At 42.0% G+C, this 25618-nt stretch overlaps 1 protein-coding gene across 2 annotated transcripts in view; it reads right to left on the bottom strand.

The window, feature by feature from the left end:
- Positions 1–25618, bottom strand: part of NARS2 (asparaginyl-tRNA synthetase 2, mitochondrial (putative)) — a 52722-nt gene that overhangs the window by 1367 nt on the left and 25737 nt on the right. For both annotated transcript variants that reach the window (XM_417219.8, XM_040704515.2), the window contains 7 exons: positions 19714–19846; positions 11933–12031; positions 11480–11517; positions 9528–9594; positions 7843–7980; positions 7015–7112; positions 4982–5008 (listed from right to left, as the gene is read on the bottom strand). In XM_417219.8, coding sequence (XP_417219.3) covers positions 4982–5008; positions 7015–7112; positions 7843–7980; positions 9528–9594; positions 11480–11517; positions 11933–12031; positions 19714–19846 — 600 coding nt within the window. The remainder of the gene's footprint in view (positions 1–4981; positions 5009–7014; positions 7113–7842; positions 7981–9527; positions 9595–11479; positions 11518–11932; positions 12032–19713; positions 19847–25618) is intronic.

Raw genomic sequence — 25618 nt, 5'->3', positions numbered from 1 at the left:
ATAATTTTCTTGTCAGCTGAAGATTCCTTCTTAGGGTAATTATAATGGCTTTTTGTCACCCTTTCCCCCCTTCCACCCCCAAATCATTTTCGCAGTCTGATTTATTCACTCCCACAGCAAGTCAGCAAAAAACCCTGTATGCATCTTCTCTAAAAATGAGATCTGCAACAAGGCATTGCAGTTTGGAGAACGGTACCTGTTGTGTGCTGAAAAGCCAGCCCCCTAGTTTGAAAGCAGCCATTCCAACTGTGTGGGTGCCAACAGCACTAACATGGCTCAGATCCCCCTTTCTCCTCCTGATTCCATCTGACGTGATATGCAAGAACCACGTTTACAGCTATTCACTGTCAGCAATAGTTATGTCTTAATAGGAGTGAAAATCAGCTCAGTGGGTCTGCTCTTTCATGGGGCCACTTTTGGGCCTTCTGAGGCCACAAAGTTGTTATGTATGAATGCACTACGAAGGAACTGTGTGACTGCACATGTACTACATGCTTATCATCCTCATGCATGAGTGTTTCATCAGCTCAGTTCACAAAAAGCAACTAAACTTCAATACAAACACAGAATTATGCTTAAATATATATATAAATGCATATAAATATCACTACATATGAACACACATCTTGAATTATATACTTGTTCACATAGTTTGACACTATGCCTTTTGTACCATAAAATATCACTTTCTTTCTTGCAGTTCATTAACAATAGCTGAAATTTGGGAAGCCACTTATTACAATCAGTACAGTATTTTTGGTTTTTTTTTCTTCTTTTTTTTTTCCTCAAGAGCTTCTCTTCCTCCACTCCACTGCCTGAGAAGTAAAATCAAAAGCAGAACCTCTTACCTCTTCCTAGCACTGAGTTTCCACTACATGCTGGGAACTGCCTCCAGGAAACCCTGCTTAGCAGCTTTGCAAAGAAGATGACGAGCAAATCTAATGCTGAGGGTGGTGACTTGTAAAATATAAAGGGCCTCACAAATCTGAGGGATACGGGTGATATAGGTGCTACCTGTGGCAGGTCAACCTGTACCAACTCAGCAGTCTTGAGAAGAATTGGCAAACCAGCTGGTGGCAACTCTAGCAGCAACTAGGAGTTGAAATAACACCACAAATATTGCTGGTGATGTCAGTGAGCACATCTCAGCCTGTGCAAAGACAGCTGAGACTATGCCTAGCACCTTCATTCCCTTTTGGTGGCAACACAGTTCATAAAGTCATCATAAAGATTAAATAACTCTGCTCCTTCCAGCTGAACAATAATAATAAATTCTACCCTTGCTTCTCCAGGGCTTTCATCTATAGATCTCAGAGCACTCTGAGAAGCCATTCTGGCAAAAGAACCAAAACAAAGCCCATTAAAGTTAATAGAAAAAGTCAATTGAATTAAACGTGCTGAGGATCAAGCCTGTGATTCCTTCCTGATGACTGCGCTTACAAAAAGCAAAGGAATTGAGAAATTTTCTGTTCCTCTCAGATGAAAGAAAGAATAACTGCCTGCAGATGAACAGAAAAATCCCCTTAGGCTGGAAAATGTTTTTCCTTCATTCAATAATCTCCAAACATTGTATGTTTCTCACCTCAGAAAACACTCATCAACTAGTCTAGCTATTTCTCCCAGCAGCTCATACTTGTGAGGATGGCTGAGACCTCCATTGGCAACTGAGGGAATGTGCAACATTATTCCAACGGGGGAAGTAAGTTTCCATGACCCCTGCTATCTTCATTGTTCATGCTCTGGACTTGGAGGACTGGTAGTTCTGAGATTTGAATCTTACTAAAATATGTGCTGCAACAACATCCCCTGGCAGTGAATTCCATGAGCTTGTTACGTGCCAAGTTAGAAAAGCATTTCCTTTCATCCCTTTACAAACCTATATTCTTTTGTCACCATCACAAAATCCTGTGATGCACAGCAAGGCACTATGAAGATCAGTGCATTCTTAGTGATCATTTGTAAAGCAGAACGTATGCTTTTCAGTCTCCTTTCAAAACAAATATAATCTTGATCTTTCATAGAACCATCTTGTAATACTGCAGCCTCTGCTGCCAGTCAGAAAAAAGTAAGGCTAGGAGAACAAAGACACTGTCATCCCCAGAGTTGAATATTTTCGTGGAGGAAAAGAAATACACTAAGGCAAAAATATGGGTAACAAAAAACTAGTAGTGAAATGAGTTAGCATATGATGAATCGGTTTTATTGAATGTTTTAGGAAATAAACATTCAAGTACCACTAGTGAGGCACTGAACTGCCTGCCCAGAGATGCCCTGCACATAGCAGGGGGGTTGAAACTAGATGATCATTATGGTCCTTTTCAACCCAGGCCATTCTATGATTCTATGATTTTATGTGGTTAATGCTCCATCCCTGGAGACACTCAAGGTCAGTCTGTAACAGGCTCTATGGAAACTGACTGAGCTGTAGGTGTCCGTGTTCTCAGCAGGGGAATTGGACTAGATGACCTTTAAAGGTCCCTTCCAACTCAAACAACTCCATGATTCTAGGTTCTAATGCTGGATAAAATGTCATCTTTGATATCATGCAAAGTCTGCTCTGCTACAGTGTTTTCGTAATCCACAAAAGAAGGCATTCAGAGTGTTCAGTGAAAACCACTGATATGAGCTGGATTTACAGTCCGTTTACAACACAATATATTCAATACACCGTGGTCACAGAATTCAGTCTCTGCCCTCTGGAGCTAACAGCCTACACTGGCAGAGAACAGCAGGAAAGAGGCACAAAGGCAGCAAGTGACTTCCCAGAATAAACTCTGATCTCCTGACTTTCCCACCTCAATTTCATAGATCTCTCCCAGTCTAGCCAAAATCAGCATCTACAGCACTGAGCTCTGTCTACTATTCAAAGGAAGGAGTGTGAAAATAAGATAAAATTACTCCAAAGTCAAGCCAAGTACTTCCCCACCTCTTACTATTAATGGAAAGAAACCTGCACAACAGGAAAGCTTTACTGAACTGAAGAAGACTGAGAGGAGTTTGGCCATATTCCTTTATCTACAGATTGTTGGTTCCCTCTTTGATCAATGACTCCTCCACAAGTAAGGAACTCTTCAAGCCATTCCAGAAATAGTGTGCCCCAAAACATTCTCATGCTTAGCGGGAGAAGAAAACAATTAGAAGTAGAGATACGGCATTATCTAAGGGATTTCAAAAGGGACTACATCTAATATAGCTGTCCATTCAAAAGTTAGCAAATATACTTCAAAAGAAATGACTCAGCTGTTTTCCAAAGAGTTTGTGTGCCAGCTTTGGAGACTAAATTCAATCATTAAAATGGAGGAGATTAATTTCAGTCTCTCCTGCCACCTCCTCTGAGAAGGATGCTGGCAACCCACTTACCTCTTTACTGGCAGAATCTGGACTGGATTCCTGAGGTAACCTGGAATATTCCAATCCTGAACCTTCCTAGCACATCAAACCCTGCTATGGCAGGGGGTAAAAACAGTTTCAGTCTCCTATGGGAAGCTGCATCATTGTCAGTGTAATGGAGGAGAAAGGGGAGAAAAGAGTCTCCCAAATGAGATTATAGGACAGCTATATACTACACGAAACTGAAAATGAGTGATGGGCAATGTCTCTTATGGGGGGCATAAGGCATGGCTGAGCTATTTTAGCGATGTGGAAAGGTTTCCTGCTACTCAGCATCAGACTTCCTAAGGCTGTATTCTCAACATCTAACCATATACCTGATCAGCCTTGGTCATGATAAGCCTTTCCTCTCCAGAAGACCCAATATTTAACTATCTTCGTGTGTAAGAGTTGCTGATCATGCTCACTTAGAATATCAGATGCTGTTCAGAGTTAGGAGGAAAAACAACCATCACAAGTACCACATAGGATTCTAGGATTCTTCTGAGTATTTCACATAAGCTTCAAAGGGACAGCTAAGAAACAGAGTAGGCTAAAAGGGTTCAGCTCGACTGCTACTCCCTCACGCAGGCTGCTTGGTCTATAAGATACACTGGGCATGTTAACAGCTTTCTACCAGCAGCTTTACCTGGGAACACAGACAGTTAAATATTTTTAAATAATATATTTTTAGATTGTATGCCTGTCTAAAAATATTTCCTATAAACAGAAGCTACAGGCTCAGAGAAATTACACAAAGAAATTCTGACCCTCTGCTCTGGGTTAGATGAGGTGATACAGTGCATTCTGACCCATAAATGTGAATAATAAAGGAACACATTTCATTCACCTTGTTTGCTAATGGATGATGTAAAGGACTGCCAGGCACTGGGCTGTTTCACAGTGAATTCATACTCAGAGGAGAGTGTAAGAATCCTGCACTACTACTGCATTTTTCAAGGCAGTCTCCCTAATGGCCAATCCAAGTACTAAAGAGCATTTGAATACACTCTTCTAAATTTAAAATTCTCTGCACTATCAACCTCTCAGTAGCTTTGACAAAGCACATACCAAGAAACACTTGTCAAGAGGAGCACTAAAATCTTGTCATTTTAATGGGCTAAACTGTTAATTCAAAGGTTGTTCTGTCTCCTTAGCAGGACTGTTTTAATTGCTTCAATAGCTTTGTTAGGGAAGATATTTCAACCCAGTTGCTCTGTCAATTGCAAAGGGAGTCATTCACAGAGCTGTTAAAGGTCACAAATTGCTTGTGGTTCTGCAACCTGTTTATCTCATGTGATGGCGGCCAGAATCTATTCAATTTGGAACACAATTTGATGACTTAGTATCATTGATGAGTTGTAAATTAATCCACTTCATGCAATCCTGAAAGGAATGACCTGTACTGTCCATGGACAAATTGGGAAGATAAAGTAAGTAGCATTAGATTAACTTTGTTGAAATGAACTGGCTGTTCCATTGAGACTGGCAGTGATGGCCATGCAACTGGGCCAAGAAATGTCCCCCTCAAGAACTGCATGAAAAAATGAAACAGTTGTTTAAAGAACCTCAGAAGAGGAAATATAGCTTGCAAAATAAGAAACAGTCTTACCATTGGTAGGTATCTGCGAGTCCCAGTCTGTGGAACAAGAAGAAAAAACCTCATAAATAAAGGAACATGGATCTAAACGAGCAGCACTTGCCTGGAAAACTAAACTGAGTTAAAATAGGAAGGGCAGGAAATAAAGGGAAGACATGACCAGTGGCTGTCAGCTCTGGCACTTGGTAGAGAATCTCAAACAGATTCCCAACATGCTCCTTGAAATACAAAGTTTGTTTTGTAAACACACAGCTTGATGCAAAGAGTTGTGTAAATTCTTCACTTCAGGGAAATCAGTAAAACCTTCTTTCAAAACTTTGGAGAGTATAGGCCCAAATACTAAACTTACGACATGCAGCAATCTCTTTTATGAATGAGGCAAAATCTCCCCATGTGTGTGGCTTCTCCCCTGTCTTAGTTCACAAAACCACTGAATGGCCATGGATTTAATAACATGTTCAACTATTAAATAAAAGTAGTTTCTGTAAAGCAATTTAATAAAGACATCTTTTCCTAATTGCCATCAGTAGATTCTCTACCCTTCTCCAACTCTAGCAGAAGCAGAACAAAGTTGATTTTTTTACTTCCCATTTGTCTCAACACAAACTAAAATTCCTGCAGGCAAAATGAGGCCATTTCTCTGATCTCCAGTGCACTGCAGCAGTCCTTGACCAGAACTTTTAGATTTACTGTAAGAAGCGTGCATAAGGAGACAAGAATCCAGTTATCTCTCTCTTGGTTGTGCTGGGGCTGCAGGAAGTAGAATTTAAAGGCATTAGCAAAATATTTTGGTTTAGCAGATCAGATCCTGAGCACTCAAAACAGCGAAACACGTGGTGTTATTTTTCCAGTTCATCTTAAGTGCAGAGCTATAGTCTGAGGTCACTGGAGATACATCATTTGTAGCTCAAAACACTTCCTGTGACTTTCCAGTCAAACAGAAAAGTCTGGCTTTGACCTCTACAGAGATCCCTCCTCCAGCCCCACACCTGGAAGGCTCTGGATTCTATGGGTAGAAATTTCAAGTGCACTTTGCTTCAGCTGAAGCATGGCTCCGCCTGGAGAGAGTAACAGCAAGCACAGTGAGGTCTTGCAGGGTGTGACACCATCCTACACCACAAACTGTGAACCAATCTTGTAGTGATTTTAATTGCCCTATCTTTTTTCATTATGCTGAAATGGATTTTGCATTTCTCCACTGATTAGATACATCTCCATGACCAACTGGTTGATTTAAATGATAAATTCATTCCCAGTGTACAAATTACATTACTCTGGGATTAATTCTCCTCCAAAACTGCTTTGTAACAAGTGTAGAAATAGTACAAATGGACTCAGATGGGTTATGAATAGTTATTTTCAAAATTTAGACTGCATCCAGGGAGTAATTGTCTATGGAGATTTACCCCATCTCTAAAGTCAATTATTGTTAAGGAAACAACAGCTTTGACCTTCTGACACTGAATTTAGCCTAAAATTACTCTAAGCCTCATGAGTCAGAACAACGCAGTAGGGAAAAAGACTACCACAGAGCCCATATGACTTCAGCACAAGTCTCAGCCCTTTCCAATGAAACTTTCCACAAAACTCTTAGCAAAGAACAGTATTCTATGAAATACAGTCACTGAAGGCAACTGTACCACAGCTACGCAAAGCTTGCCAGCAGCAGTTCCTCCATTGCACAACATGGTAACAAAAGTATCTAAGCTCAGGCTACACAACTTTCACCTTCACAATCAACTCTCAGACACAAAATCTGCGAAGGAAGGGCTCAAGGATGAAGTGCCTTGATGAGAATCTGTCTCAGACAGTCTCCACAGAGCTAAGGCTCCTGCCCTCCCCTCTTCTGCAGCGAGCTGAAGCAGAGTGGCACTTCATATGCCTACAGCAGAAGCACAAGCCCTCCTTCACTGGTTAGCAATCACCTACTCAGATAAATAGGTATCTAAAAAGACAACAAACAGTCCTGCCTTGCCTACCACTGAGGGCTGCCTGAACATGCTTGTGGCCAGGCTGGTCTCCTGGCACCTGCAGGTTTTCCATACCTCTGTAAGCGTGATTCCAGGAAGGGCAGTCGCTCCTCTCTCAAGCTGCCTCCACACAACTCCCCTATTCCTGGTACTAGAAGATCAACAGCTGCAACCTTAAAAGGAGAAAACTAATGTAAGTTAGGCCATATAGTCTATAGCAGAAATACAGCAGGCAGTATTGAAGTGCATTAGCAACACTGTGTTATCATCTATGCTGTTAGTTTTGGGTTGATTTTCTTCCCAGTTTTGTTTTGTAGGATTACTTTTGCACAGCTCAACAGATATGAAAATTAAAGTAAGTGAAGCAAGAGCAGCACATGGCAGCAGAAGTCACTATTTTTAGTAGAAGCACTGATTCAGATTGGTCTTGGTTTAATTGGAAAAATCATACCTTCAAAGCAAGAGACTTATGGAAAAAGAGTTTATTTCTAGTGTCCATCTGCTGTTTGAGGATTATGTGGTAGATGTGGATGACTGGGGAATCATAGGCTGCCTGAACCCATACAATTCTAGGCACTTAATTAGTAGTACAGATATATACCTGGGAAAGAAAAACTATGGCAAATATGCCTTAAAGGATTTAATCAAAAACTTCATGCTATCTATCTCCTGTATCTTCCTCCTGTTACTCTTGCTCTGGGATTTCTTCTGTAACAGAAAGAAGACTGGGCAGGATCACCTACATGTTGGCCATGCCTTACCCAGCAGAAAGCCATCTTTGAGCTGGACTCGATGATCCTTATGGGTCCCTTCCAACTCGGGACATTCTATGATTCTATTTACTTTTAAACTAAGACACATGCCTCAATGAAAAGGAGGTGGAAGTGTGACCCATGGACTCACTGTTCGTTGAGGTCCATCTTCATTGTCCCGCATGTAGAAAGGTTTGAGGTCGTAGGGGTAGTTAATCACAAATACAGGAACTTCCCCACAGTGCTTCACCAGGTACTTCTCATGTTCTGTTTGGAGGTCACAGCCCCACTGTAAAGAGAACAAAAGCGACCTAGCATCTTGCTTTTGTGTATCTCACCTGCAGCAAGACACCAAGCAAAATCCCTGCATAGAGAGGCATATTTTTGACTAAAATAAAAACATGAACATTCTTCTGAGTTCACATAACCTACTGGGAAAATATGCTAAGTACACAGAGTTCCACAGGTTTTAGGGCAGAGCAAAGTAATGAAAATAACATGGTTTAACTTCCATGGAACAGGGCCTGATCGTCCTTGCATCAAGCACAAACATCTGATATCAAAACAGAAAACAATACAAAACCAAAACAAACCAACCAACCCCATGAAGCTCTCTCCACTTAGCTTCAGGGAAATAGGAACCTATCCAAAATAGGCTTACTCAGCCCAGACTGACTTCAGCATTATCCCAGTACTACCCCAGGCTGGATGGGGCTGTGAGCAACCTGCTCTAGTGGGAGATATCCCTGTCGTTAGCAGGGGGGTTGGAACTAAATGATCTTAAACTTCCCTTCCAACCCAAACCATTCTGTCATTTTATGATTACTTTTGGTACGCAGAAAGCAGCTTTGCTAGGATGACTGCTCTCTTCCCTGCTGTGTCCTGTTACACACCACATTCATTCTCATTTAAAAAAAACTCAGCATCCTATCAAACAATTCTTTATTGGAAACTTTGGACATTTGCAATGCCCTTTGCTTTTCCTGCTTTCTTCCATGTTATAAATGCTGTGGCTTTTGACTAGAGACCTCCAGCCCACCACAGGATGTGCAAAGAATACACAGGGAATGGAAAAGGAGGAGGGAAATACATTCTGGAGGCTCTCCTCATCTGAAAATACATTGAGTTTGCTGTTTCAGATTTAGATAGTACAGATTTGACTGAGATGGTTCCTTTCAAATCTCTGTTCCTAAGTAGTCAGCTGATAAATCTCCTTTGCATCAGAAAAACAGCAATGATTTGTGGAACAGCACTGCTAGCATGATACGTAGCTATATTCACACACAGGATTTGAGGTATGAGACCCACTTGTTCACAGAGATCAGACAGCTACCCAACCAGCTATGAAGATGTCTTCAGGCAGAGGATTATTTTCCTTAAAATAGCAGAGTGAGGTTAAGACTATTTGGTATACTGGAGATAAGTACAACCACAAATGCTCTCAACACTGCTATATATGTTTGAAATTGGGCAAAATACAGTTTTCAGAAAGTCATAATCTAACATTGTTTGTAAGACTATTATGTGACTCTCTTTCCCAGATGACAGCTACCTTTCAGAAAGACAAAGGATTCCCTTTACCTACATGTACATTACATGGTATTTTGACGTGGTTTTGACTTATCAACCCTTGTAAAACTTTTGGTGCTACCTAAATATAATTCCTTTATTTGAAGACTATTGAAATAAGCTTCTTAAGATGACTGCTAATGAAACTAGAACACACTTAGCACTGCTTGCAGACAGTAAAGAGGGAAAGGTCCCTGAGACCTAAAGTGTTCAGACTGGCTGTGTGCACCACCAGGAATAGGGACAAACAACCAGGCAACTACCCACCTCTGGCTTAAAAGTGAAAGTTTGAGAAGCCTGTTTCAAAATTTCCACTGCTTCATTGTAGGAAATTCTGCAAGAGAAAAAAAAAAGTCTTTGAGATAACTGTGAAAGGAATAACAAGTAAGTGTTCTGGCCAAGTGTTGCACTGGAAAATTAAGGAGGCATTTCCCCAAGACCATGCCAATCTGTAGTGTGATGTCAGACTTCCCAGTAATGCTGCTTGGAATAGAAACCAAAAACTTACATTTCATATGGCAAGAACCCTATGTTTTCCTGTGCTTCAGCTACATGCAAAGTGAAAATGCTGAGCTCTCAAAACACTTCTGCATTGTTGCAACATTGCGTTTCAGTCAGGAGGGAGTTTTGTACAAAACCAACTTTATACAAATTTGAGGATTTTTTTAATGCCTTCATTGGCATAGATCCAACAAAGCTCCATTGTTCCAGTATTAAGGAAGAATAACAGCCCAGTGTGCAAAGGACTTGTATCTCGAGTGTTTTCATTTCATTTTGCAAATATCACAGTATTTATTTGCAGCAATCTTTCTCTACTCCGATGACAGTTCTGAAATCAGACTTCCTACTAATTTTCATCAGAACTGACAGAATCATGGTAATGCCAACAAAAAAAAGTGCAGTCAAAGATGCTGCAAATTTGGTAACTGGAAATCAAGACTCAATGGAAGATATTTTTGCTGACAGGTTTTACACATACCAAGCAAATGTTGTAGACAGAAAGGATAACTTGCTCACAATAATTTCCTCTCTCTGTACCATTATCCAAACCCAATTATAAACCAAATTCCCTAAAGAGTGTGAGCTCTTTACATCCAGCTACAAGGATTTAGTAACACCTAGAAGGCTTCTGGAGAAAATACATCAGGAATGGATTGCTCTACATGTTTGGGCACAGGTTTAACCTATGTTACTGGGATGTGTAAGCTAAGAATGCCCTAGATCTGCCAGTAATGGAAGAGAGAGGCAGAAATGGAGAGAGAGATGGACTGACTCAATTTCTTTTTCCACGGGAGAAGCAGTGCATAACTCTGTCCTCCTGGAAATATTAGTTAGGTACAAAGAGAGAAGGATCAAAACAGGGAAAGAGATTCACTTCACAGAAGCCCTCTGTGGTGTATGTACAAATAAGGTGCACAGGGAGCATCTTTCATGATATTGATGCAAAAAGAAGCTGAGCTGCTTAACAGGAAAACCAGTGCTGGGCTGAGAACTCTGCAGTGTTCTGTGGGATGAAGGGAGAGCACCACTATCTATAGAGACCAGCAAGAAGAGAGGAGATATTCTGGGCAGCAAGGAAAGAAACAAAAATCTTTCAGTTCTTTAGCACACAGAAAACTGAAAAAATATGAGTTGCATAAGTAATTGGAAATATTTAAAAACCCAAATTGTTTTTCTGTCAAAAAATATTTTCATAAAAAGGGATCTGTTATGCAGAGAGGTGCTGGATTCCTTGTCCCTGGAGATACTCGAGGTCAGATTGGATGAGGCTGTGAGCATCTGACCAAGCTGGAGATATCCCGGTTCATTGCGTGAGAGTTGGATTGGACGGCCTTTAAAGGTCCCTTCCAACTCAAATGATTTTATGATTTTATGAAAATGTGAAGGAAAACAGAGCAAGCACCAAAGCTGAAACAAAGGAGCCAGCACTACAAGCAAACCACTCATCAGGTGCATGCTGGAAGGAGGATGCCCTGGTAGAAAGACAATGCTGTCTAGGTAAGCAAAAGTGAAAGGACAACAGATTTAGATGCCAGTCTCATGCAGGAGTGAAAGGGAGCTAGGGAACAGAACAAAGGAAATTTCAGTTCATGCTCTTTAGGTGACATTATATTAATTCAGAAGGTATTGAGTTGGGGAAAAAATAAAAAAGATATACAAAATAGGAATCCTTTTCCCAAAAGCCCTCCTCCAGATCATTTTGAAATTAAAGTACTCACGTTACAAATTTGTTCTTCAGCATTTGTTCCAACCTGCCCTTGTTCAAAACAAGAAAAACAAAATGGTAAAGCTACTCCTTAAGGTTCACAGATCCAGAATAAAGACATCCCCCCCTCCAAGTTCCCATTTGTCAATCTATGTTGTGCTCTAAATATATGTAAAAATCCACTTCAAGTCATTTTGTACTAAAAAGGAACCTAACTTTTGAGCTGAGGATTCAGACGTCACAAGGTGATATGACAGCTACAGCTCTACCACAAATGCTAACACCTACGGAAGGTTGTGAATCCTCTCTGTGTTGGTCTGAAAAATAACTTAAGCTCAGGCTGATTCCTGACTTTTCACAGTTTATTAACAGGAGAACGCAGTAAAAAGAAAATCAAGCCTCCCTATTGTCAAGAGCCCCCCAGATGCATAGAAATGTTGCAGCTCTTTCCTCTCACATTTATTACCTTCTGTGCAGGAGCTACATATTTATGAAAAAGCTCAATGTCACGAGGGCATTTGGAGAACAGAGTGCTTGTTGCTGTCTTGAAAAGATCCTCCATAACCTAACAGAGAAAACAGAAGTGCATGGAAAATTAACACTGCTTAGATGTCCCAGACTATAAATAAAACACAGTACACATCAGCCAAAGGGTACAAATGGAGCTTCTGTGCTTTTGCATGGTCAGACTGCATAAGAGAATACCAGCCTGCTAATGCTCCTAATTAGCAGCCTTGCTCACCAGCTGAAGCGGATTAGAACCTGCTTTTCTGCTACAGGTTTTGGGTCTCAGTGTCTGCTGATGGCCTTAGCATCTTCGGACAAGTATTTCCAGTGAAAAAACAAAACAAAAACCAAAAAAAAACATCTAAAATATTAAAGGAGCAGCCGAGGTCAGCCACAAATGAACACAATACAACCATTTGCGGTGACTGGTTTCAGATAAATCGCTAGTGAGATGCCTTTCCTGTAATGAGCAATTCTGTCCTTCTGCTTTATTGTCGTAACAGACAGAACTAAAGGAGAAGAGAATACATGCACACTGTGTAGAGGCAGAGTATTCAACAGATTACAGTTAGAGGCACCCTTTACAGGAAGAGTAACTAAAAGAGAACACGTATAGAGATGAGTAGTGAGCCAAAGCTGAGGACACATCAATACAGAGATGCTTGAGAAACAAAAAAAAAGACCTGCTTTAATTCCCCTAAACCACTGTGGATTAGCTAAAAAACATTGGCATCCACAGAATTACAGAATCACAGAATGGCCTGGGTTGGAAGGGACCTCAAGGGTCATGAAGCTCCAACCCCCCACCACAGGCAGGGCCACTGACCTCCCATTTACTAGACCAGGTTGCCCAGGGCCCCATCCAACCTGGCCTTGAACGCCCCCAGGGATGGGGCATCCACAACCTCTCTGGGCAGCCCGTTCCAGCACCTCACCACTCTCCTGGTAAAGAACTTTCCCCTAACATCCAACCTAAATCTTCCCTCTTTCAACTTAAAACCGTTCCCCCTTGTCCTGCTGTTATCTACGCTTTCAAAGAGCTTACTCCCTTCCTGTTTGTAGGCTCCCTTCAGGTACTGAAAGGCTGCAATGAGGTCACCCCGCAGCCTTCTCTTCTCCAGGCTGAATAAGCCCAGTTCCCTCAGCCTGTCTTCATAGGAGAGGTACTCCAGCCCCCCGAACATCTTTGTGGCCCTCCTCTGGACCCTCTCCAACAGCTCTCTTTCTTGTACTGGGGGCTCCAAACCTGGACACAGTACTCCAGATGGGGCCAGTTTGGATATACTTACCCATTAAAAAGGGCTTCATCTATGAAGAAATTAAATGAAATAAATGCCATTCTGATTCAACGAAGAAAGCTCCCACACTGGATTTCAGTGCATTTTGATCAACCTGCTCTAAGAGTCATTTTCATGCTTGGTTAAGCAAAGCAGTCTATCCAGAACACTCTCTGTCATGCTGGCCAGTAAGAGTTCCCATAACTACTTGCAGCCCCACGCCTGCACAAAGCAGGGATACCTGTGGAGAACTGACACTCCCAACTTTTCTTCAGAATCAATTTTCTTATTCTCATCGTTGTAAGCAATGCAGCTGGGCTGCATTTCATCAGCCTGGGATGAGACCGAGTTTTTTTTTTGCAACAAAAAGCACTTTTGAAAGCCCAGGCACATCTCTGTGTTTTCTGTAAGCATAACAACTTGTTTCATTAACTGCAGAGCTGACAAAGGCAAAGAAACCACCAATGATATCTAGATGAGCAGTGGGCTCTCGACGCTGTTAAGGCCAGGGGAAGCAAACTGTGAAAAGATGACCCTTACTGTCAGCAAGTCTGAGGAAGAAGCAAGTCACTGCCCCATAAGGAACCTTATACAGAGCAAGAGGAACAAAATGCAGGGAGAAGAAGAAGCCTGGCGACTGATATAGCTCAGATCAGCTTTTAGGCAATTTGTTGGAACTTTCATGTTTGATCACCTGTTCTAAGCTGCTTGAAACACTGACTGATGAACAGTCTCTGCACCCCACCTGCCAAGAGGAGCTTGTATAACAGCCCATCTTCACTCCTTCAGAGCCTTCATACTTCTGCATCAATCAGAGCCCTATGCTAAAAAAGGAAGATCCAAATAAAGGCACAGTATTATCATATGCAGACAATTTTACCCCTGCTAGTACTCAAATGCAGAGGAAATGAAAAGCCAGCATTCCTGCTGCTGAGTGGCAAATAACCAAACAGGCAGCTTTGAACTTTCTTCAAAGTAGCTAGAAAAAGGCTTATGCAAATGAAATTAGAGAACTTCTTGGCAATTCATCTGGTTTCACCGAGGCAGAGACGAAGGGATTTTACATTAAGCTTCCTCTTTCTAGAAAATGAAAGTATCATCTGTTTTTAGGAAAGCATGTTGTTTAATTAGCACTTTTTTTCCTCACTGTGCGATAAAGTAACAATTAGGTTCCCACAGCATTCAACATAAGCAGCTTCCTCTTGTGGAAAAAAGATGTGGGTGGTATGGGAAAAACAATCTGAGAAATATTTCCAGGTTTGAGCGTGAGGTTTTATCCTGGCAAAGAAGACAGACACGTGGGTCATGGATTGGCTTTCTCACCACTCTTATTTATGCCAAATGTGTACCAGGCACAAACAGAGAACGGAAAAAATAAAGGCAAAAAAAGCTCCAACTCAGAAGTTATGGCTTTAAGCAGATAATATAATGAAGGACTAGAAAGCAGGATGTATGAAAAGTGAGTGGAGAACCATAGCCACTGGCTTGCTAGTTGAGGGAGCACGTGAACTGGAGAGATAGATCAAGTGACTGTGTGTGAATATATCCTGAAAGAAGCATGTTTGATAGGAGGCTTATACATGGAAAACACCAGAGGACACACAGATGGCCATATGTCTTAGAGGAGGGACTCTTGATTTCAAAAGCCTGTTAGTTTGCTTGCTTCAGAAAATATAGGAAATGTGCTGGTAGAAGGGTAGATGAGGTAAAATTTTTCCCTTCTTTCACCTCTCCCCACTTCTCTTAATCCTCACCTTTCAAAGAAGTTTAGCAGCATCAGTCCTGACCTGTCCCTGTGCTGCTGTGGAACTTAACAACCATCTCTCTGATTTTTATTAGGCCATGCAACCATACTACCAGAAAATCACATTAACTACCAGTAGGATTTTTGCTTCCACATTTACCCAGGCCATGAGTATTGATGCAATGTAGATCACAGCAAATGTACATACCAAACATTTATCAACCTGATCATTATTTGTTGCCCTCATGCATGCTCTCACACAGATAGAGGGCAGACTCACAGCTGATCTCATTGTGAAGACTCCTTTCTCATCTATATTACAAACAGCTTAATTTCTATAGGCTGAAGATCACTCTTCCCTGTCACCTGGTGAAAAAAATCTCCATCTGTGCTCAGTGTAAGCTTGTTGCAAAGGTAGGATATAACTGCCTAGTGTTGATGCCCTCACCACTCTTGCCAAACCATCACTTTGGAAAGCAAGTTGAACTTCAATAGCAAAGAAAGCATTTATGAGGACTGTAGCAGCTTGCAAGAGATATCCTTTTCACAACTGCTATGATATACTGATAATTTTTTAACCCATTAGTTCTCAAAAAAAGTTTGTAGAAGAGAAGCATTAGAAATGTGAGATCACTCACTTCAGTTAGGAACTGTATCATTTAAGAAGATCTTGCACACAGCTCCAAGTGAGTCTTCTTTCCCACTGTTCATAAAACAGCTTTCATTATATGGTGATGTACTGGTTTTCTTAGACTAGATCCACTCGGGAGAGATGTCGTTATGGAAGGAAGGAGATTTGTCTGTTGGACCACTGCTTCCCTGGCCACAGAACTTAAATAGTAACTGCTGATGGAATCCAGGAAACAGAAAAAGGTTCAGCTATGACAGCTGGATGCCACTTCAGAAAGGGAAACTATTGCCCTGAAGATACACCCTCTGATGGGTGCCCAAAATCAGTGCTACTACTGATTTCATTTTGTGCCTGAATTTCTTTCTATAAAAGGGAGATAACAATGCTCCATGTCACTGGGCTGGAGCGATGAATGTTTTGATGAAGTACATAATCAGAGGAAGATGATATTTCTGCACCCAGAACAGAGCTCAAATACTGTGTTAAATTATATCTTCCATCTTAAGCGGTGAGAGGCAGTGGTTCTAAGATCCAATTTTCTAAGATCCAATTTTATTAAGACTATCACTATGCAGAGACTTTCCGAAGTGCCCTCAAAAAATCCTCCTCCTGGCATTTCCTATCCTTACAGCCCAAATAATGTTATTTTAGCATGGTTTTGTATGCATGTTTGATATAATTCAACGATGATGGCATCACGTGAGCTCTTTGAGGCTCCATAAGTGAAGTGGGGTCTTTCAAAATTCACTTCACTGTCAAGACAGCAGAAAAGTCAAGACAGAAAAGAAAAACAGAAACCTACAGACACAATGAACGCAGCACTGAAGAGAATGGAAAAAGATGGTAGCAGGCATCCCAGAGCACAGATAAGAATGGAGATCTTGGATTTCCCATTTGGGAACTGGAAGAGAGATGACTCTGGTAAGACCAGACACTTCAATAGAGGTTGGACCTCTTCCACCTTTTAACTTGATCCTCTCTAACTCCTGTTCTCTCTCACTCTCGAGGAGGAGTGCCTTGGGGCAATCTGACTCAACCTCTTGACTAGACTCTTTTAGGAAGAGGCCACAAAGGCCTCTCTGTAGAAACACTTGCATACACCCTGTACACTAAATTGTAATAGTATCACCCAACCACTCAGCACATGGTGTGGCGCTGAGCATAGTGGGACTCTCCACAAAAACTATTGTGAAACCAGTATTAGGAGAGTTTAAGCTTCTTTGGAGCACTAAAACACATCTTGGCACAGACCAGAAATTCAGACTGCGTAATCAAGGCACTTAAGACTTCATAAGAACTGGGTTACTAATTTAGGAATAACTGAGCATTGCTCTGTGCAATTACAGTGGGGAAAAAAGGCCCTTTGCTCCCAAGTACATGTGCCTTTGTTATTAAATATTGTTCTTCCTTTTATTTGGTAAAGAGAGCTGCTTTTCTTTGGGAGCAAAGATCTCAAGTCTCATCAGAGAATAGTAAACATGCATATCTTTGTAGTGAGGCTTTTCTGTACCTTTTAGTGGTGTATAAGCAAATACTTCAAGACATCCCTGAAGAAGCTGAGCATTCCCAGCACACTAACTTGCTGAAGTTAGAGGGATTCATTCCAAATCTTGAATGCCAATTTCAAAAATAATTTTTAAACAATCCAGCTATTTATCTAAGGAAAAAGTTCAGATGCTAACTCCTGTCAATAGCCCCCAAGGCTTTCAACTGAGCGTTCTGCACCAAACAAAGAACTTGCAGATGATGATAGAGAAATTGCCCAATGGGCAAATAAGTGAGAGAACACTGAATTTAGGCCACTTATCTGGGGAAAAAGAAACTCAACTTAGGCTTTAGAGCAGCTGTCCTTTCTTTTTTGTTTGTTTTAGTGTGGGTGTTTTTTTCTTAAAGAGATTGCCCAATGATCTAAAAATAAACAAAACAGGAACTCCACTTCTGCAAGTGAGAACTTCACTAAAGTAAGCGCATTTTGCAATGTAGACTTGCTATGGGGAATGCAAAACCATTACTGCTAGGAGAAATTCTTGTGTAAGAAATGATGATTCTCGTAGACTTTGGGGCCAAAGTAAAAGGAGAGCACAAGCTGAGACTTCCTAAGATGTTTAGCAGCAATAAACAACAAGCCAAAGGAGGAATTCTTTCTTTTCCTACAAAGTGAAGGTCCTACACATTCCAGGACAGTTCTCAAATCTAATTATCTGAAGCCTACAAACTGGCCGTACATACTTCAAAAGCCAAAAAGTTAGATTTCTCACTGCAACAGTACACGTTCATGCTGTGTTCAAAGGCTAAAACGCCACTTTGAAGAAGAACTTCATTACTGTATGACAAAATCAGTGAAGGTTTCAGTCAGCACCTGATTACCTAAAGAAATGGAAAGGTTGAGGGAACTAGGCTTGTTTAGCTTGGAGAAGAGAAGGCTCTGGGAAAACCTCACTGTGGCCTTCCAATATTTGAAGGGAGTGTATAAAGAAGAGGAGATATGACTGTTCACAAGGGTGGATAGTGACAGGACAAGGGGGAATTGTTTTAAACTGAGACAGGGGAGGTTTAGGTTAAATATTAGGAGGAATATTTTCACACAGAGGGTGGTGACGCACTGGAACAGGATGCCCCATCCCTGGAGGCATTCAAGGCCAGGCTGGATGTGGCTCTGGGCAGTCTGGTCTGGTGGTTGGTGACCCTGCACATAGCGGGGAGGGTGAAACTAGATGATCATTGTGGTCCTTTTCAACCCAGGCCATTCTATGATTCTAAGTAAGGTGGAAACAGACATGTATGTTATGCTCTTAGAGTATGCTAAGGCATTTTGGAGGAAACAAACAAGAGAAAAGAAAGACTGGGTTAATATTAATGGAGCACAGAGATTCCCAGTGGGTCAGTCTGCATAGTGCAGTGCCGTCCTGACGTATAAGATAAAGCAGCAGCACAGTTCTGTACAGGATAGGACAAAACCACAGAATGGCTTGGCTTGGAACGGACATTGATGAACGCCCAGTTCCAATCTCTTGCTGTCAGCAGAGCTGGCACCCTCTAAATCAGTCTGGCCTTGAGCACCTTCAGGGATGGGGCACCCACAGCAATCTGGGCAGCCTGCGCCAGGGCATCATCACTCTCTGTGCAAAGAATTTCCTCCTAACATCTAACCTAAATCTTTCCTCTTTTAGTTTAAAACCATTCCCCCTTGTCACTATCAGACCATTTAAAAAGTCAGTCTCCCTGCTGTTAATGAGCTCCCTTTAAGTACTGGAAGGCCACAACAATATCTCCCTGGAGCCTTCTTTTCTCAGACTGGAATACAGTTTTGCTGTTAGGCCAGACTGACTCTGAAGACTGCACACGATTCAGGCTGAAAAAAACATAAATTGGATGTTACTTCATGCATGTATAACCAGGGCCTCAAGCTTTTTTTAAATATCATTTTTATTATTATATTATTAAGGATATTTCCTCAACAGCCTTCCAAGGAGCTCATCTGCTGTATGAGAGCACCTATGGATATTTGCTCACAAGTCCTACTGAGTACAAAATGGCTCATATGCTGAAAGTAGTAAGATGCATTAGCATCCATCATGTGATTAAGAGACCTAACCTGGAATATATAAAGCTAGCTGACTGTAGGGATTTCAGTCTTCACTAAAGTCTTGGTGAGTAGTTTACATCAGCAGCTGTTGTTTCTACTTTTGATTTCAATGTAGTTTTCAAAGAACAATTTTCAAAGAGCATAACGAGGGGCCCACTGTGTAAATACTACTCAGATTCACTGGAGAGATGCAGAAGGCTTTGAAGAAGAGAGTGCCACTTTCATTAGCACCAGTAACATGCATTTATCCATCTTCTGGTTCCCATTCAGAGGAGATTTCTGCTTTTCCCTCTGTTCTTTCTTATACCTTCCCTTCCCAATCCCTTGGTGGCCCCACCTCTGCTGACCAAACCCTGAATCTTGGGATGTGCCTGTGCAACCCCTCCTCAGCTCATGCATGGTCGAGAGAAGCTGTGATCTCAAGATGAGGGCAGGAAGCACAGCTGAGGGAGGAGAAGGAAGTTTGGACATTGCTTCTGAATAAACACTTGGAGATGCCCACCTGCATGATGTCTTGGAGGCTTTCAGTAAAGGACAGCTCGGCCTCCACCATGTAGAACTCTGCCAGGTGCCGGCGACTCTGTGAGTTCTCAGCTCGAAATGTGGGGCCAAAGGTGAACACACGGGTAAAGGCCCTGAAAGGCAAGAAGAACCAAGTAGGTCAGGCCCAACAAACAAGCACAGAAAACCCTATCCACAAGCTCACTTTTCTTGCAGGATCTAGAAATACTCATGTTTCCATTTTACCTTTGACCAGCGTAATGACGCTGTGTATGCTGCAGCTACTTTCCTTTAGTGTGGTGGGAAGAGGGGTTATCACAGCCCTGTGACTAAGTGAGATTGCACAAACCCTGTGCAGTTCTCACTGAACAACATTTACACCCACGGTCCATTCTGCAGTACCAGGTGAAGGGAGAAGCACAAGGACACCAGCCACGCTCCCCTCATCCATACCTCTTCACACCTGTCTGTCTGCAAGGTCTGACATCTCTAGGTGCTATGACACCTAAAAGCATAGCAGAGAAGAGAGAGTCCTGCTGCTGATGTTATAGGACTGGTGTTAACACTGTGAGGGGTGCTGGTGAAGATGGCAAGATTAATGTATGGTGCACAGCTTGCAGTCTCCTCCAGTGGCAAGATCAAATTTCACCCCTGAAGGGGCCTTCAAGAGAACGGATTGAGCTCCTTCCAACCAGCTGAGAATGGTTCAGCTAAACACAGCTCCTACAGAACACATCTGGGATAGCATCTTACACTGAAGTAACCAATGCATTTCTTATTATGAAGTTTTTCCTCCAGCAACCTTCTGGGAAGCCTAAGTGTCTCCCCTCTAGTCACACTGAGCTGCATTACAAAGGATACAAAGGCCTTTTTGATGATCCCTTCCTAAAAATTCTTCGTAACAAAAAGCAACACTCCTTTCAAATCTTACTTTAACTGTAAGAAAAATTACACGCCAAGGAACGCTTTTACACTGCAGGCTACAAGAAGGTGGACTCCTGGACATCTTCAGCTTCCCAATCAGATCCCATGGCAGCTGTCTTTTCTGCCACACTGAAGGGGAGGCAAACCATGAATGGAAAAGAGACAGAGCTGTTTCAGAAAAAAACATGGACTGGGCAGCTTTCCCCATTCAAACAAATACAGTTTGTCTGCTTTCAGAACCCTCAGCTCCCATTTCTGGGCTCCGCCATACATGGCCACAACATCTCTGATGATAACACCAGATTTTGCAGCAAATCCTTTTATCCAGGATCCCTTTCAGCATGCCTCCTTTCCCTGTGCTTGGTAGGATATTACTGTGAACTTCTGTCCTGCCTTGATCATCCTCCTTCAAACTGTCCTTTGCTACAGCCTCTGTAATAACCTCAGTGATGTTTGGATAAGTGATATTCCAACACCATTGCTCACTGCACTGGTCAGTATTACCTCATCGGTTCCTTGTGCTCTCCCATCTGGAGCCATCTGTTGTCTCAGATTCTAGAGAAATGCATGTTCTTCCTCACACCACCTTTTTTTTTAGCTCTCCATGATCCTACAGCACCTGGTACAACAAGGTCTTGGATCCAAAGCTTAAAAGTCTCAACTGCTATAGCAATACAAACAACAAACATGAAACAATGACTCACTTGGCCAAAATGGTTTAATGCTTAAGCCTGAACTGGTCAAAAACTGTTGCTTGCTATGGAGCTTCACAGGACACAGAGGTTGGCCTGCAGTGGGAAGCAGGAGCTAGACACACATTTCTCAAGGCACAAAAGCACTGACATGTAAGTAGCAGATTACAGACTCCAGCAATACAGACTACTATGAGTACTCTGAACTGTCCTAATTTATTACTTGATAGCAGCCCAAGCAAGATGTCAAGTTATTTATCTGCCAAGGGGCCTGCTGACTGCAAGCCATCTGAAAAAATAAAAAATAAGAACAACTATTGCTCCAAGATGTCATGCATGGTCAAACACTTCACAGCCACAGATGGATTTTTCACTGCTAGAATAAAGCCTCTCTGTGCCAGACATTTTGGGGAGGACAAGTGCAGAACAGCTCCCCCAGGAACTGATTTCAGCCTTTCTCAGCTCTAGCCACCCTGCTGGGACCAATCTTCGCTAACACATACAGAGAGCAGCATCTACAGGGATAGAAAACGTCAGCCCTGAAGCTTCATGGACTATTCAAGGTGCTCAACAACAGCAACAATAAGGATGTAAGACATTACACAAATACAGGCTGTGCAAATCTGACCTCTAATTGTTCTTCCGTTGCTGTTAAAAAAAGTATCTGCAGTGCCATACCAAGCATGTATAAATATGTTACAAAACAGACAATGGAGCTGGTTCTGCTTCAATTTTATGGTACCAAGGGCACTTTATTCTGTATGCATTTGACACCTAGCACAGCGGAGCCTCAGTCCAGGACTGTGTCTCCCAAACCAGTAATTAATCATTTACATTCCCAAACGTCTGCAAGATTTCCTCCAGAATTTAAAAACAGCTTGAAAATATTGGCTCAGCATCCAAAATGTGCCTAGGTCAAAAAAAGAAAAAAAACAACCAAAAACCCACAGCAATCTGTTGAGCCCTTTGCTTTATCCAGTACAGGCAGAGCAGTATGATGTCTGGAATACTCTCTGTCCTTTCATCTGCTGCGAAAGCATAGAAGAGAGGCTTTGAAATGAGTCCCTTTGCAGCCAACTTCACCCAGAGCTCCAGATCAGAGCTCTCTGGTCAGCAAGTCCAAGCGCATTTATGAAGTTCCCAGGTGCTGCTGGGGTTGAAACCAGAAGGTAGCACAGAGCTGCTTAATTAATCGCTTCCCTTCTGGGACAGTATATCCTCTACACAGTTTCCTGGGCAAATCTGAGAATTTAAGTAGGAGGCCAGGAGAATACCCACTACATTCCCCAGCAAAATCCAGGGCCCCATCCTGCAGAAAGCTGGGCTTGCAGCCCCAATCCAGCCGAGGGCTCAGATACCTTCAAGGTACAGGCTCACAGGAGTCCCTCTGAAAGCAGAAATCAGCGCCTGGGTGCATTGCTTCCTCTGCACTGAAAGACACCTGGGAGAGGCTGTGTTTGTGATCTCCACCTGTAAAATATCCAGGAAGGGAGAAACTTCTTCCTCCTGCAAGCTTATACATTACTAAAATGCTCTACAGGAGGAGTCTCCCCTGCCATGCAAAGAACTTTACAGTATGCAGAATGAAAACTCATTTCATTCGAACTAGTTGAAAATTCATTAGTAAGGCAGTGATAGAAATCAATGGAGAAGTATAAAGTATCTGTGCCCAAAGCTGCTTGAAATCATCCTTTTAATTAAACTCACACTATGTTTGTGGGCCTGAGCATCTCTGCCTTCCTGGCAATTTTTACACTGCAATTCAAATATAATTAATTGTGCTGATGGTTCCCAAGCCAGGAATGGATTGAGCTTCTTTTTCTGAGCCAGGACTTCATGCTGTTACTGTGGTAATAAAGACTTATTTGTGCTGTCGAACCAAGGGGATCTAACTCTGAGCAAGGCAATTAATCAAAAAGATGCAATTCCTGCGCAGTCAGCTTACAGCCTATGCCAAGGTCACACCACACACTGGTGACACAGCTGGAGACAGAAGCTGGTTGTTGTGACTCAGGGCTAAGCACTAAACCACACCAGCATGCAGCTATTTATTTCTTCAGTACTCCCATTCTCACCCTAAAATACTACAGGTGCCTGCTTAACACAGAATACAGCAATTACTCCAAAGAGGTCTACGGTCAGGAGTTCAGCTGGAAGGTGATTTGTGCCAATTCTTATTTTCGGCCACGGTGAATGACCCTTCAACAAAATGTATTCCATCTCATAATCTTCCGTAGGATCCATCCCTTGACATACCTTAATATCTAGATTGCAAGAAAATCTAGAAACAAAAGCTTGTACTTGAAGGGTAAAACAACACATAACATCAGCAGAGGAGGAGAGAAGAGAAAGGTGACCCTAAAGATCAGGAGTGCAGCTTTGTCAACCACACTGTCCTTTCCTTTCGAAAGGGAAGAAATCACTAAAACAAGCTGTTTGATTTAATTCCACTCTGTTCCAGCATGACTATGCTCACTATGAGCTCCATCAGAATGAGCAGACAGATTTGCACTGCTGCCAGGAGCCATCAGTTGTCTGCAGCACTTGACCCAAGCACAACTGGGATAGTTCAGGCATGTTTAAATATGTATTTTGAAAGATGTTGTGGCCTGATGCAAGAAGCTATATGCACAGATATAACCATTCAAACCTACCAATCTAATGTCTCCAGGCTGTTGTTTTCAGAGGAGCAGGAAACACTAAGCTCCTAAAGATGCTGGAGAGGTACAGGTGCTCAGCAGTTTGAAAAATCTGTGGTTCTGGGACAGTGTTTTACATCCTTGACCTGAGTGGACTGTGTTAAAGAGAAACCTCAGAGTTGGACAGAAAAATCTGTTTTTTAACCTCAGTGTAAAACTAATATTCCCATTACTGTTGTTTGGTGGTTTGGATTTTGTGCAATTAAAATGTTCACGGTTTTGCTGAAAAGTCAGCAGGAGGAGACATACATTTTATCCAGAAAAAGCAGCAGAAAAAGGAGTTTCAAAGGATTCCTCACAGAATGTGCCACTTCCACCTGCCTGTGAGGAGAAGCTGCATGTTGACAGGGGCTTTTACAGCAGCCCATGAGGCTCAGGCCTGGGCAGCAGAGCTGAGGTGCTACGGCTCCAATTCATGCTGTGACAAGATGGGACTGTACTTCCTTCTGTAGGCAGTCAAAAATAAACACACATATTAAAAAAAATTATATTGTCTGAGTTCCCAGACAGGGATTGGGAAGTGCCAGACTTCCACCCCAGCCAGCCAGCAGCAACACAGCAGTTTCCCTTGCTGTGACTTCCAAAGGGCAGAGTCCTACCAGAAGCTTCTCCTCAACCACGTCATCTGCTCTGGCTTCAGCAGCAAGGCTCCTCTCCAGGCCACCCATCTCTGCTTGACAAAGATCCAGGCACAAATGAATGAAAAGCGACGTGATCCATACCCCCCCAACTATCTGGTAAAGCACCCCACACTTTCCTTATGAAGCCCCACTGCACACCTAGGCTTCCTATTGTTAGTTTACAGGTGGCAGGAGAATAGGGGTAAACTGAGACGCAAAGCAGTTATTTGGAGCCATACAACCTCTGCTGCTCCAGGCTCAAAGATCTCATCAGCTTGGGCCCTCTGCCCTTTTATGAGTCTCTGTGGTACTTTATTCTCTGTGGATTCTTGTTTTGTTCAAGTTCTGTTATTATTATTTCTAATTTAAGTCAATAAAGCAACCGATTAGCAACGATAACTTGAGATGGGCTGATGAAAGCCACCAAGGCAGTCCAGCATTTATTCAAATAATTTTCCATGCCCTAGATAAAAGAGACCTTCCACAAAGCAATGATACAAAATGTATCATGCATTTAAATAAAACAAGGTCCAAAGGTATCTTTCAAAATTTATTCATCCCAGTGACTCCAACTCTAAGTAATAAAAATTCATTACCACCATGGGAAAAAAAAAAATAAAGCAAGTGTGATAAATCCGTCTTCTCTCAGAGTGGAAAAATCACATGCTCTCCATAAACTGCATTTTAATAACTTTAAAGAGGATTTTTTTTTTTTGACAGCTTTTTTTCAGATGGACACTGGCTCTCCCAGCTCCACAAATATGAATGGCAGCCAGAAACCACATTGGTGGGTGCATCACTGCATAAAGAGTAGCATAGTTGGAGCCCCACTTGAAAGTTTGGGTGAGGCTATTTAAAATCTGCAAGGCCTCAAGATCTACAGTGATAAGTAAATAATTGTTTTAAGTATAGTTTTTAAAAGTTATATTTAATGCAACACACTCCAGTCAACTATAAAATATCCATCTCTG

This window comes from Gallus gallus, chromosome 1, assembly GCF_016699485.2.
Source record: "Gallus gallus isolate bGalGal1 chromosome 1, bGalGal1.mat.broiler.GRCg7b, whole genome shotgun sequence".
NCBI lineage: Eukaryota > Metazoa > Chordata > Aves > Galliformes > Phasianidae > Gallus > Gallus gallus.
The sequence above is the reverse complement of the archived record's forward strand: the minus strand, read 5'-3'. Positions and strand labels throughout refer to the sequence as shown.